Here is a 15,376-nt window from a genome sequence, read left to right on the forward strand (position 1 = left end):
GCGAAGGGAAGACGAGGACTCCTTAGAGCAAGCTAGCTAGCAAGAAATCAAGGTAATAACTTAGTCTTTTAGGTAGAACCAACATCACCAAGCTCTGGATTTCCCTGAAGTCCTGTACCAAAATATAAGGTAGAGCCAATAAATAGTCCTTTAACAGCAGGCCTCCACACACACATGCCCATATACATGCATACCCCCCCCACACACACACGGAAAGGGGTAGGGGTATCATTCTCACAAATTGAGGCTGTGGAGACGGCTCAATAAGTCAAGTGCATACCTTGCTAGAACAAGTTTGATTTCCAGTAGCCACATTTAAAAAAAAAATTTGAAAAATTAGGGGTTGTTAGACTAAATTGTTGCTGGGTTTAGAGGAACATGGCCTTTATTCTGAGCACTATAGGAGACAAGAGGCAAGCAGATTTCTGTGAGTTTCAGGGTCAGTCTGACCTATGTAACAAGTTTCAGGCCAGCCAGGGCCATGCAGTAGGACTTGTCTCAAAGAATGACTAAATTATCCTTATCAATGTCCTAATTTCTTCAACTATTACAGAATTCAAAACTACAAGATGTGAATTTCAGGTAATACAGAAAATACACAGTCATATATATTGTCAATTTCAAAGTATATACCTCTGTCTTAGAAAATTATTTTTCTGAAGACATAATCTACTTTATAATTCAGCCCCATACTTAATACTTTTACACATTCCTGCTAGACTCTATTTCACATAAAGATTATTAAAATGATGTGAAACATGTATGTTCCTGGTCTAAAGAGGAAAAAATATAAACAAATTGACGGCAGCACATCAGCAAGTGATTGATCGTAAGCGTGCAAAGGAGAAAGAAACACAGAAAGGTACAAGAAGAAATCAAGGTACTGACTCAGTCTTAAGCAGAACCAGCCTGTTTGTGGAGGAGTGGCACAGCAAGGGTGACTCAGCAAGGTATGGTGTGTGAAGCAGAGTTCCCTAAACAGTCACTACCTGCTCTACTGCTCTCATAACTACAGGAAAAATCTCTGCATTTTAAGTATGTTCTCTTTTATTTTGCCAGCAAATTTTGTGTCTGGTATCCATTGTTGGTCCATTACCTGTCTGACAAGGTACCACCTTCGTGATGGCTTCAAGTACCAGTGCAATCATTTCCTCATCTCTACCCGCCACCCACACTTTCCTGCTCTTTCAAAGCTTATCTACAAGGCCCCAGACTCCTTGTCTATTTTCTTAGTACAATCAGTCTGTCTGATCCTTCTGCTATTTTTGAGTCTCCTCATTTCCTTTTTGAAAATTTCATGAGAACAATGTGTTCATCATATCCATCCACTCCAATTCTTCCCATGACCCCCACCTACCTTTCAAAATTCATGTCCTCTTCTATAGTTGTTATATACATGTATGTAAAACATACTATTACCGACATATATATGATTGTAGACTAGCCAATTGGGCATGAGTAACAAATCAAGATCTTCAGACCTGAAGAAAACTTAAGTCTCCCTCCCTCAGCAGCCTTAGTGAAAAGGGGTGAACCTTGTAAGCCCTTTTCTCATTTGTGCTGGAAATGTTGACTGGTGTGTGTGGTCCTGTGCAGGTCTTATGCAAGCAGACATATCAACGAGAGTTAATGAGTACAACTTCCCTATCAAATCCAGAAGAAACTATTTTACAGTATTCTGCCCAGTCATCTTTTGCCTGAAACACTTGGTCTTATTCTAGCCAGCTTCTTCAAGTGTTATTTTGTCACTGCTGTTATTCCAGTCTTGTTAATCCAAGATCAATGTTTGACTCTGTCCAGACCCTTATGATTGCAGAATTCAGTTTGGAGTGCTTTCCTCAATTCACTCAACTCACATCTATTCCTATGACTTCAAATATCAAACTATGTCCTATGATCCCCTAAAATCAGTAATCCAGCCTAGAGGGGCTATAGTCTCTTTATGCCTCAAATATACATCTGAATGTCAACTTCAGCAATTTGACATTTGTCATTAACGATACATAGTTCTAAATCCTCCCTCATTATTCAAATCCACCATTTTTTATCACCATTATCTGCCATTTATATTACACAAACTTCCAAAGCTGTCCTTTCAAACTCTGCTACCTTGAATTCTGCTACATTTTTCACAATGATTCCTAATTCTAATTCTAGGGGATCTGACCTTCGCAGGTGTCAAGCACACTTATGGCAACATACATACATACTACATGTAAATATAGGCAAAACACTCATACATAAAATGAATAAATATATAAATAAATTTGAAAAAATGAGTACAATGTGAGCTTAGAAACATGGCTCTTGCAGATTGGATTAGTTTCAAACTACAATCTAACCCCAGGTTCTAGGGAATCCAATACCCTCCTTCTGGCTTCTACAGGCTAACACACATGTGCTCATACTCAGACTAATGCACATACACATACCAAAAAAAAATTTTTCCACCCAAAAATAAAATGAGAGCTGGAGGCAGAGGCAGGTGACTTCTGGTTCCAGACCAAGTTTGGTATAATTTTATCTATACTATATATCTATATCTACCAAGTCCCATAGTCACAAGGCTTACATAGACCCTTCCTGAAAACTAGTTAGAAAAAAATGAAAATTTGACCAAATCATCCATCTGCTGACAGGGCATTGGGCCCAGAAGAAAGCTGGTGGTTTTTTCATACTAATTCATAGAATTCCTTTGCTCCCAAATAATTTACTTCCTGATTCAAAATTCCATTTCACATTTGTCAACTCAGAATTCTAGTTTCCGTCATGCTTTTTTTCTGAAGTGAGGACACAGTGCCAGATGGAAAGATATAATATTTTGGAATGAGGATTCTGACAGCTCACTTTTAATACCAGAACAAATTAGAAATAGGAAGACATGATCTAAGAGCTCAGGAAAGAAATCCAGCTAGTAGTCTCACATTACAGAAGCATCTACATACCCATAGCTAATGTAACAAAAAACTCCTAAGATAAACCTGTTATTTCTATCCATATTACTATACATTTCCAAAACTAATTTAAAAATAAATCTGCCATAATTCTTCTAAAAAAAAGAATTTCAAACCAAATTCCATTTTTGTAACCAAGTTAAGAATTTTTCACCAATAATTAATTAAATTATAATCATTAACAATCTGGTAGACAGCACACGGCTATAGATAGCACCAATAATCTTCAGAAACAGACACTAGCATAAATTTAAAGCCTGACTGCCTACTTCTTAACCCCCTGGTAAATGACCACCAACCATCCTCATTTCTACATAGACAAAAGGAGACACAGCATGAAGGTCTGAGAAAGACTGAACCATTGCGAGCTTTCAGTACATTTGTTAATATCAAAAAATATCAATTATCACAAAAAATATTTCTAATAACACTACACAGAAAAAGTCATAAAATGTCAGTTCACAACCTATTCTAAGTAAACAAGTAGTCTAGTCTATTCAAGAGCTGTAAATCACAGTTAGTTTTTAAAAAATTAAGACATAAGAAAATGCTCATCTGGAACCATTTAAAACACCAGGATTCCGGCTGGCAAGATAGCTCAGTGGGTAAGAGCACTGACTGCTCTTCCAAAGGTACTGAGTTCGGATCCCAGCAACCACATGGCGGCTCACAATGACCCTTAATGAGATCTGACACCCTCTTCTGGTGTCTCTGAAGACAGCTGCAGTGAATTACGCCAGAGCGAGTAGAAGTCCTGAGTTCAATTCCCAGCAGCCACATGATGGCTCATGGCCATCTGTACAGCTACAATGTACTCATACACATAAAATAAATAAATCTTTTAAAAAAAAAACCCACCAGGATTCATATTGCCCGTTTCATAGTTAAATGTTCAACTAAAGTAATGAGTAAAACTTTCATACAGCCAAAAAACATACCTGGTTTCTCAGATGAACAGGAGACACATCTGCTATCTTCTGCCTTATTAAAAACACAGCAGACTGGACACTCCCAAGATCCCACAGGCCTTTTGAATTTATCTCCAAATCCTAGTGTACCAGTGGTCACAGTGGTAGAAGAGGAAGCAGTCACAGGACTTTCTGAAGCCACTGTCAATGTAAGGACTCTTTTCACACCAGTGCCAGGCTTGGGTGTTTCACAGGCTACACATTTTACTGCTTCAGGCTTATTTTGAACTAAACAGGTATCACAATCCCAAGTTCCTATTGCTGGTTTAAATTTATCTCCAAATCCTGTCCCGGATGTCGAAGCTGGTTTGTCACTTTTGCTTGGTGTCCCAATGCCAGTCTGTTTAGCAGTTTCTTTCAGTGGCAGTTTTGCTGCTTGACAGGCTATACACTTATTGTCTGTGACTTTGTTCTGAAGTAGACATGTGTCACACTGCCATGATGATCCAGCTTTTAAACTTTCTCCAAACTCAAGTCCACTAGAAGAAAAAGTACTTATTGCTGGTCTTGTATAAACTATTGAGCTTGTGGTAGTTGGTTGAAGAGCAGGAGAATCAACTTTTGGTGACATGAAACCTACAGTGGAGGAAGAGAAGAATGTTCCTTTAAAACAAGGGAATGGAGCTAAGGTTTTTTTTTTAAAAAGTACCTACACAGTCATATTCATTATGGGTGGATATGGCATTTAAATATACTTAAATTACCTTCGGGTCATCTTCACATTATACATAACTTTCTCTAAATTACTGTCAGACACCACTGCTTTCCACATTTTATTCTGCCTCCCTACACAATGAACTCATGACTTTGTCCTCATCCATCCCTCTTCTAAGAATTCCCATGGCTATGTCAAATGACTTCAATATCTATAATCATTAAGTGTTGCCTAGTCAAACTCCACTGTTATCTTCTCCTTAAGTCTGGCTGCAGGCCAGTGTAAAACAGGCATGAACTATTTGATGGATATCCATCTATCCAGGATTGGATATTTTGCCATAGGGTCTCACTAGCTAGCTGAAGTCAACCTTGAGTTCATCACCTCCTGCCTCAATCTCTTAAGTGTACACCACCTAAGCCTAGATGAAGGATCTAGGCAAGTTAGCTTTAAAACTGCACAGTTTGATAATAAATCCCAACAAAGATATGGCAAACCCTATGGACAGGCCTATAAACTAAGTGATTAAGAAAGACCGTCAGACTGACGAGATGGCTCAGTGGGTAAGAGCACCAACTGCTTTTCCAAAGGTCCCGAGTTCAAATCCCAGCAACCACATGGTGGCTCACAACCACCTGTAATGAGATCTGATGCCCTCTTTTGGTGCGTCTCAAGACAACTACAGTGAATTACGCTGGAGCAAGCAGGGTGGAACAAGCGCGACAGAGGTCCTGAGTTCAATTCCCAGCAGCCATACACATGATGGCTCACGGCCATCTGTACAGCTACAGTATACTCATACACATAAAATAAATAAAATAAATCTTATTTAAAAAAAAAAAGACCCTGTCTATCCTCATAAAGGAGGAATTTTAATGACAAAAACCCAAGTCAAATACATCTCTCATCAATACCATTTTGGAGTACTTCTCGAATTTTGTAAGACCTGAAGGTATATTTTAACAAAAAAAAATTCACATGGAACTATGGTGTGGAAGTAGGGAATTTTTCATTAAACTTAATGTACTACTGACTCAATGCCTAGGAAATGTCTTTATTTGAAACAAGGTACATTTCATATACTATACACCAGCACCATCAGAGATCTGTTCTCTAGCCTTTAGTACCCAAAAAAAGAAAAGACTGGTACAGTCTTTCTAGTGTTCTCAAGATATTATCCAGTTAGGCATAAGTAAGTAGGGCACTCCTTTAATCCTAGCACTCAGGAAGCAAAACAGGCAGACCACTTGTTTAAGAACAACCTGGTTAATTAACAACACAGTGAACTTCCAGGCCAGCAGGGTTACACAGTTAGACCCTGTATTCAAAAAATAAAAAAATAATAAATAACATTATTTTATTAATAATAAATTATTATTATTATTTTATTACTTATAATAAAATAATAATAAATCAAAGAATTCGGTAAATTGCTTTTAGCTTAAAGGGAATACAAGCCATGAGCTTCCATATGCTGCACATGATTATTAGCAGTTCCCTATCAATCAGGCTGGCATAATCCCAGAAGCAATTTTCCCTGGGAGCCACTACAAGTTTTTTTCCTCCCATTGTCAGATTTTCAAAATTCCATGCAAAAGAAGTCTATTTTTTTCCATTTAAAGCTTAGTTAAAAGGGAACAAGACTGCTGGGAGGTGGTGGCAGGCACTTTTGGCACATAACTTAATCTCAGCACTTGGGAGGCAGAAGTGGGATGAGTTAAGAGGCCAGCCTGGTCTACAGAGTGAATTCCAGGACAGCCAAAGTTAAAAGAGAAACCCTGTCTCAAAATAAATAAATGAATGGATGGATGGCTAGATGGATGAATGGGTAGATGGAGGAGGGTTAAGATTATGAATATAAAATGTAGCTCTAAATATATGTGAGAAAAAAGCCACACATTTGGTCCCACCTGCTAAGTGGTGGTCCATGTACTTTGGAGTTTAGTCATAGCTCCTGTGTAGGCAGCATGTACTATCTCTAAAGGGAAGAAACTGAGACCAAACCACCTAACCCTTTGAATCTTGTTAAAGAGGCCAATAAGGTTTTTGTTTTAAAACCTTAACCCAGTGTATACTGAACACATCGGCTGAGTAAATCTGCTATTAGGGCTATTAGGTTAGCTTATAAACAACTTCATATCCAGAACTATTCATTATAATTCAAACTATGAACATTCTCTTCTGATTCAAATTGAAAATGTATTCCTACTTAATTTCTAGTCATCCTCTTCAAGTTAGTTACATGTTACTCCAACCGGATTATTACACATTTTTTAAGAGATGTGTTTAAGTATTATACTATATCTGAATACATATAAAACTTTGATTATGCTGGGTGGTGGTGACACACATCTTTAATACTAGTGTGCAAGGGGCAGAGGTAGGATGAGTTCAAGGTCAGCCTGGTTACAAATTCTAGGAGGACTAGGGTTACTACACAAAGAACACCCAACCCAAAAAAAATTAAAATAAAGAAATGTAGGCCGGGTGGTGGTGGTGCACGCCTTTAATCCCAGCACTTGGGAGGCAGAGGCAGGCGGATTTCTGAGTTCAAGGCCAGCCTAGTCTACAGAGTGAGGTCCAGGACAGCCAGGGCTACACAGAGAAACCCTGTCTCGAAAAACCAAAAAAAAAGAAAGAAAGAAATGTAAATAAAATAAAGAAATAAATACTGCACTACTATCCTTCAAATATGCTACACTTTAGCAAAATTAGCCTAATGGTATATATACCAAACTGGAGAAAAATGTGAGATGGTGATAGTTCAATGATCCTATCAATGAAAGCCATGACAATAAAAGACAGTAAAAGTGAATCAAGATCTTTTTCTATATTTACCTCTTGAGATAGATTTCCCTATTGAATGACAAAGTGAAGATTTCTAAAATAGTTCTCATAAAAGAATTTTTATCACATTTTATCTATATTCAAGAGTCACTTTCCCATATGTATTTATTTATAGTTTTTAAATGTATATTGTAACAACATTTATGACTACACAAGTTTATAATAGAAATTTTCACTATCAAAAGGGCACTTACCAGGTGTTTTCAGAATGTCTAGAACACTTCCTTCTCTCAGGATTTTTGCAGGTGCAAAGGGATCCTCACAAGGGGCACTTCGCTTCTTATAGCTTGAACTATTCACTACAGTGTTATCTTGAGCTGTAATTTTTAAATTATAAAAGTAACTTTTTAATCAGTTTCTAAAACTCTGAAAAAGTCACTGCAATTCAAAAATAATGGACAAGTAACAAAGCACAATTAATCTGCCACTGCAAAAGGTAAAAACACTCTTCATTCACTGTACATTCCTTCTCAAACCCCCACAGAAAAAATGGTAACAGAGTCAGCAACTGTCAGCCAATGAGTGTGGTTTCCTATTCAGCTTTTTCTGTCAGGGAATACCTCATTTGCATGGAGAGGCATTCCAGGAATCCCAGGTCCTTGATGGGCAGGTTCTCAGAAGGAAGAGAAGTTGGATTGTAGGTTTGCCAAGGAGGCTGTGGGGGTCTGGCTCACCAGGTAAGGTCAGGCAGAGAAAAGAAAGCCCTGCTGGAAAAGGAGTCCTCCATTTTGCACTAAGTTCAGAGGAGCTCTATGGACATGGTAGATTGGGACTTTAAACAGTAGGGTTTCCCCAACAAATGAGTTCTCTGCAAGATAAACTGAAGCACTATGACAAATGGGAAAGTCTGTCCAATGCCTGAAGTAATATAGCTAATCAAATAGCAATTTAAAGTCAAGCCAAGGAATTTTCAACTGGTTTCACATCTAGTAATACATACTAAGATTAAAACTATCCTTCAGTTGTAGTGCTGAAAAACATGTATTAATAAAGATCTTGTTACATAAAATGTAAGAGAACACAATGCTATGCAGTCCACAAAATTATTCATAAAGCATAACTGGTAAAGCAGATTAGAAAATAAGATTTATATCTAGAAATTAGCAGCCACTGATAATGGTTGGATGAGTGATTGCCATACATTGTTTTCATATTTTGTAATCAAAACTCCATTGATTTTCATACACATAAGGCAAAGTAATTTTTATTAGTTTTTTTTTCAAGATTTATTTTTATTTTATGTGCACACTTTGCCTGCATATATGGATATGCACTATGTGCATGGCTGGTGCCCATGGAGGCCAAAAAGAGAGAGTTAGACCTCCTGGCACTAGAATTACAGAGAGTTGTAAACAGTCATGTAATTGCTGGGAATTGAACCCAGGTTCTCTGTAGTCAGTAATCTCAACTGCTGAGCCACTCTCCAATCACCTAATTTTGCTCTTCAATTAAAAATATTTTTAGGCAAGGACTTGAGATGCATGTGGCCAAAGCTACCTTTAACACATGACATGTCAATAGGTTGGCCTTGAACTTTCACTCCTCCTGCCTCAGTCTCCCCAGTGCTTCCAAAAGCAAACTTTTAAGGACAACCTGAAATGTATTCAATGTGACAGAAAGGGAATTAATGAAAAATTTATTTCTTGTCACTCAGTAATCATGACTTCCACATGTATGTTTTGTTGTTTTGCTTAAAATGGGGACTTGCTACACAGTCATCTGCTCCCCAACTTGGAACTATCTTTTCTCCTGAGTGACAGGCATGCACCACCACTTCCTGATTCCACATTTTCAATTTCTTTAAATGACAGGTGAGAAATGATGATGTTTCAAGAACACATTCCTCTATAGATTCCACTCATAAATGTATCCATCATCAACTTCTAAAAAAAATCTAAGAAGTTTTAAGACACAATAAAAGGCAAAGCTTCTCTAAACAATTACTAGTCACCTAACACCATTAGAACATTCAGAAACAATTTCTTTGGTTGAAACTAGTCTTGAGATTGCTCAATTCAAAGTTTTTCCTCAAACAACATTCAAGAAAATAATCGTAAGAATTACAACTGAAAGTGCTTGCTACTTCCTATGATACAGATGTTACATCAAACTTAAAAGGGTGAGGTGGGGGAGACCAAACTTTATTTAGAACCTTTCTGTGGTCTACAGTTCTTACTGTTTAGAGTGATAGAAAATTCTAGTTTCTTTTTGGTTTAATACTATACATTTTTTTAAAGGATCTAGATTTTTTTTTAGGTCTTTTAGTAGGTATTTGAACAAACACTTTAAGACAGGGCACTAGTCCCCAACTGATATCCCCACTTTACAACATTCTACACACAATGAACAACATTATAGACACTTCACAACATTCTATACACAATGTACAACATTACAACTCTTCCTCAGTACCCCACTGTCACTCCATACCCACTACTTCCCTTACTCCCACATAAAACCAATGTGGCAATGCACACCTTTAATCCCAGCATTCAGGACAGAGACAGGAGGATCTCTGAGTCAGGAGCCACCTTGATCTACACATTTCCAGGATAGCCAGAGATGTTTAGACTCTCTTGCAAAACAAAAACAAACTAACCCTCTCAGAATAAAACCCAGGACTAGAGTACCTGCTTAATTAACATAAGCAAGGACCAGGCTGGTGAGATGGCTTAGCAGTTAAGAGCACCAACTGCTCTTCTGAAGGTCCTGAGTTCAAATTCCAGTAACCACAGGGTGGTTCACAACCATCTCTAATGAGACCTGACTCACTGAGTGTCTGAAGACAGCTACAGTGTACTTACATGTAATAAATAAATAAATCTTTAAAAAAAAAACAAAACAAAAAAAAAACAAGGACCAATACTGGGGGTGGGAGTGAGGTGTATGCCTAGTCAATTAAGCCACTTCTTCAGCAATGCAAGAGAAGGGCTTTCAGGACTTAATGCTTCTTCTCCAGCCTCGTGACAAAGCACGTACAAGTATAAGTCTGCTGCACGGCTGCTCCTGCCCTGTTTCCCTTTCCTCCTCCTGTAAAATACCCTTGCTCAAAATTCTTGACCTAAAACACCAAAACCCACCACCACTCCAAAGCCTGTTTTAATGATTATATTGTTTTATGCACTTAATGTTTCTTCAGTTCAGAAACTATGTATCACTAATCTGTTGAATCCTGCATAGTACATAAATAAAAATGCTTCTATAAAGTACAAACCATAACTTTAATATAGATATGCCCATAGCTGTAATAAGATACTGACAAAAAACTTAGTGCCTTATTCTGACTATGTGAATAAATACACTATGATGACCAGCTCACTGTAAACCAAACTGTTACTATAATAAAAAAAAAACATTTTTTTAAAATCTGTTAGAATAGCTTTCACTAACATTTCAGAGCTGATTTCCTTCAAGTGAAGGCACTTTTTAAGAATAACCAAAGGAGAATTTGAAGTGCTACTCTAACTTAGGCTTCGTTTTGTTTTGAAAAGAATGTGAAATATTTTTGTACTTACCTGAACTACTTAAAACTTTTTCTGAAGAACTATTAGAGCCAGAAAGTTCAGTTTTTGCAAGAGGCACACTAAATGTAAATCCAATCTACAACAAGAAAAGGTAATTTTCATGTGTCAAGAGTATTTTGAAACAAATTAACAGAACTTGGTTTTAGATTAAATCAAAAAGTATAGTAAATTTCATCAATTACAACAGCTTTTCATATTTTGCAATTCCTAGATTTAAAATTCATGAATCAAGTACCTAATCAGGGAAGCTAAGGGACAAAAAAGTACTTGAGCCCAGTTTGAAGTCAGCCTAGGCAATCCAGACAGATTCTATCTTGAATAATGAATGAAAAACTGTATTAACAGTATGGCATGTCTCTTTGACAGCATTTTTCATTCTTTATACATTTTCTTCTTTCAAAAAAATTATATAAAATACTCACAAAACTCTAATACCCCACCTCCTGAATTCTGAACAACACCTTATACATATATGAGGTTAGGGGAACAAGAAATGGACTTCAGAGATAAAAAAAAATTAACTTTTTAATACCTACCGATGACAAAAACAAAAGAAACAAGCATATATCCTAAACCTGAAAACAAGCCAGGTGTAGCCTAATCCCAGCATTTGGGAAGCAAAGGTTCAAGGTCAAGGCTAGCCTAGCCTACATAATGAGCTCCAAGCCAGCCAGGGTTACACAGTGAAACTTTGTCTCAAAAAAAAAAACAAAGCAAAACAAAAAATCTAAAGCCAACAAACATATAAAGATGATATATTAGTGGAAGTTTACAAAATATAAACATAGTTTATTATTCTTACCCAAATATTTCCCAATCACAAAGAAATATATGGTGTGTAACAATACCCCAAACAGACCCTGTTCATTTGATTAATTAGAGATGATTTAAATGCTTAAAGAGATTTTAAATGCAGTATGATGTAGCTGCCAAGGTCTTTTCATCTCAACTACAACAAACAGAACTTAATCAGCATTATAGGACAGTCTGAAACTATGAGGGAACTCTGAATATGGACATACATATGTAATTGTCATGTTAAATTTCTAGAGTATAAATGAATGCAAGTGAATGTACTCCTTTGGTAGAAACAGAATATCTTCACTTTAACTGCCCAAATCACACAGAAGAAAATGCACACACATATTATCTAAATATGTACTAAAAAATACAAAACATTGGTTTATTGAAACACTTTTTTTTTAAAGTTGGAGAAGTGTTTTACTACCAATGAAATCTTAGGTTTGATTTTTTTTAAAAAAATGATTTTAAACAAATACACTATGGCTCTGAAATCAATCATGCACTGTTCCTGCTTGATACTTACAGATGCTGGAGGTAGCACATCTGCCTGCGTAGATTTTACAATGGGAGATGAAAATGTGAACACAGGACTGCCCGTGCTGCCCAGAGAGGTCATCTGTACCTGTTTTTTTTTTTTTTTTAAAGAGTGGTAAAAAATGACACACAAAAAAACTATTTAGAAGAATGAACAATAAAGTAGACTTTAAGAAGATTATCTCAAAGAAGTAATAGTACTCTTTTTCCATTTAAATTTAAAAATCACTTTGACTAAAACATCGACTAGTAACTGTTTCTGGTTTTTTTTTTTTCCTGAAATGGAAATACTGTTTGGAGAATAACTTTCTCACTTTGGTCTAGTATAGACTATATGAGATATGACTTTTCCCACTGTGTATTTGTACATTTAAAAAAATAAAATGTTCACACTTCTTGGCATATGGAGGGCAGGTTTTTCCAACATGAAAAGGACCCTAGAATCAATCCCAGCACCAACTCCCCAATATTTTTTCCATTTTTTTTCTTACTTTATAAAGTTACTAATTTTTACAGTGAAAACCACTTTTAAAAAAGAATTGGATTAAAAAATAAAAATAGAAATCACCTCACTTATACAGTGGTTCTATACCTTGTTTGGTAATGGCTGAGAAGAGTTGACTGGTGACGAAGAAGCCGAGATCACAGGGGAACTAAAACTGAAGGTGGGCAGTGAAGAACTGCTGATTGGTAGAGAGATTTGCGGTAACAATGGTGCTTCCATTTCCTAAAACACAGCATGTTCCTTTGTAAGGATGTCATCTTCCATGTCATGCTTTTATTTACTATTTTCAAAGAGAACTGATGTAGCTACAATCAAGTTTAAATAGGAAGAAAGTAGGCCCCATGCAAAATTAACAAGAGCTCTAGAATTAAAACCTAAAGAAGGCTTGAATTCCCAGTTGTGCCACCAACTGCCATGTAACCTAATTTCAGCACCAATTTCCAATCTTACAAAAATAAGAGCCAGCAAGTTGGCTGAGTAGTTGGGCTGCATACTGTAGAAGTTTGACAACCCAAGTTCTATCCCCAGAACCCAAAGTGCAAGAAGAAACCACCTCCTAAAAGTTATCCTCTAAATTTCAAACATGCATGTGGCAAACATTGACTGCCTGCCTACACACACACACACACACACACACACACCAAAATAATAAAAAGTATTTTTAAATGGGGGAAAATGTCTTCCTTTGTATTAAAGTTCCACTATGAAACTCTTAGGAGAACAACCACATACACACACCCCCATATACAAATACATAAAAAAAATTTAGAAAAGCAAGTCAGATGGCTCAGCAGTTAGAACACTGACTTCAACTCCCAGCAACCACATGGTGGCTCACAACCATCTATAATGGGATCTGTTGCCCTCTTCTGGTGTGTCTCAAGACAGCTACAGTGTACTCACATACATAAAATAAATACTTTTTGAAAAAAAAAAAAGCAAAGTAGTATGACATAAAAACTACAAAATGTACATATTTTACCATCAAAAGGCATTCAAACCTCAAGTTTTCTTTCAAAAAGGGAGGGACATCTTGTCCCTTCACAACACTCCAGTGACAGGCAGAAACAACCCCCAGACCAGCAACTAAGCCAAAGCCCTTAGCATAATCCCAACAATGTTAAACTGCTTGAAGTTTTTATTCTGCTACTCAAGAAGCACAACTAACCAGGAAAAAAGAATAAGAGGAAAAAAACCGTCACTCCCACAATCTACAAAAATCAAACACCAACAGATATTAAATCAACATCAAACAGTATAATATGAGCTGGGGAAGATAACTCAGTGTGAAAAAGCACTTTTGACCAGAGTGAGGACCTGAATTCATAAAACCACAGGCAGCGGAGTATCTGTAATCCCACTGCTCCTATAACAAAATAGGAGGCAGAGATGGGAATTCTCATAAGTTTACCAGCCAGCTAGCCTGGCATGAACAGCAGCAAACAACAAAGAGACCCTGCATCAAACAAAGTGGAAGGCCATGATCAATGCCTGACATACTATGATCTCTCTATACATGTGACCACAATCACACATACCAGAAAAAATTCACTATCAATGAAATATAAGTTTTAAACTTTAAAATACACTTCAAGAATATAATAGGTCAATAGTATAATGAGAAATTGTAATCAGAAACAAGTAAAGTCAAAGCATTAAGTCCCTAGGGCTGGAAAGATGGCTCTGTTGTTAAAAGCATTGGCTGCTGTTGCAGAGGGCCTGAGAACAGTCGGTCAGTTCCCAACACACAGATGGTAGTTCACAACTGTCCTTGACTCAGTTTGAAGGACTCTGATGCCCTCTTCCAACTCCATGGGCATCACATGCACATGGTGCAAAGAAATAACATGCACTCAAAGCAACTCTACACATAAAAATTTAAAAAGTTCTACATTCCAAAGCTTAAAAGAACAATTAACATTTTCTTAAAAGGTGCTGAGGGCCTTAAATGATTTAGCTTGGATGAAATCAATTTTAAAAAGACTGAAAACAAGCTGTTCCAACTAAAAAAGTAGTTTAAAAAATGAGCAAATTCTAGACAAAAAGTCAATTTAACCAATCTTCAATTAGTCTATATGTTGTATATCCAAGCAATACCTAGAGAACAATTCTTTCTTAAATTAACTATATTTGTATGTATGTGTCTCCGCACGTGTATACAAGCACACATGGGGTAGGTAGTTAAACAATAACCTACAGAATTCAGATCTTCTGCCATGGGAATGGCTGGAACTAAGGTCACCAGATTCAGCAGCAGGCACCGCTACCCACTGAGCTACCTCACCAGTCCAAGAAGAACTCATCCTAATTAATCCCATAGGAAAATAGTGAATGAAGAAAAACCTAAATGGTCACAAAACACATACAAAAGACTCCTCCTTCCCAGAAAACATGATGCAAATAAAGCCCCATGACTTTTTTTTAGTTATCACACTGGGGATGGGCCAAAACAAAACCAAGTGCTAGTAAAGAAAAAAAATTAAAAAATAAAGATCCATCTATGATCATGTGGAGTGTTGTGAAGAGAATGATAGCAAAGTCAAACACATTTAAAGACGTGTTAACACCTGAAGTCCAACAATCCC

The 15,376-nt window shown here is 36.9% G+C and overlaps 1 protein-coding gene across 2 annotated transcripts in view; it reads right to left on the minus strand.

The window, feature by feature from the left end:
• Positions 1–15,376, minus strand: part of Nup153 (nucleoporin 153) — a 49,857-nt gene that overhangs the window by 9,781 nt on the left and 24,700 nt on the right. For both annotated transcript variants that reach the window (XM_031359609.1, XM_031359608.1), the window contains exons 12-16: positions 12,879–13,013; positions 12,276–12,374; positions 10,940–11,024; positions 7,619–7,741; positions 3,893–4,498 (exon numbers count right to left, since the gene is read on the minus strand). In XM_031359609.1, coding sequence (XP_031215469.1) covers positions 3,893–4,498; positions 7,619–7,741; positions 10,940–11,024; positions 12,276–12,374; positions 12,879–13,013 — 1,048 coding nt within the window. The remainder of the gene's footprint in view (positions 1–3,892; positions 4,499–7,618; positions 7,742–10,939; positions 11,025–12,275; positions 12,375–12,878; positions 13,014–15,376) is intronic.

The sequence above is a fragment of the Mastomys coucha genome, unplaced genomic scaffold, assembly GCF_008632895.1.
Source record: "Mastomys coucha isolate ucsf_1 unplaced genomic scaffold, UCSF_Mcou_1 pScaffold7, whole genome shotgun sequence".
Taxonomy (NCBI): Eukaryota; Metazoa; Chordata; class Mammalia; order Rodentia; family Muridae; genus Mastomys; species Mastomys coucha.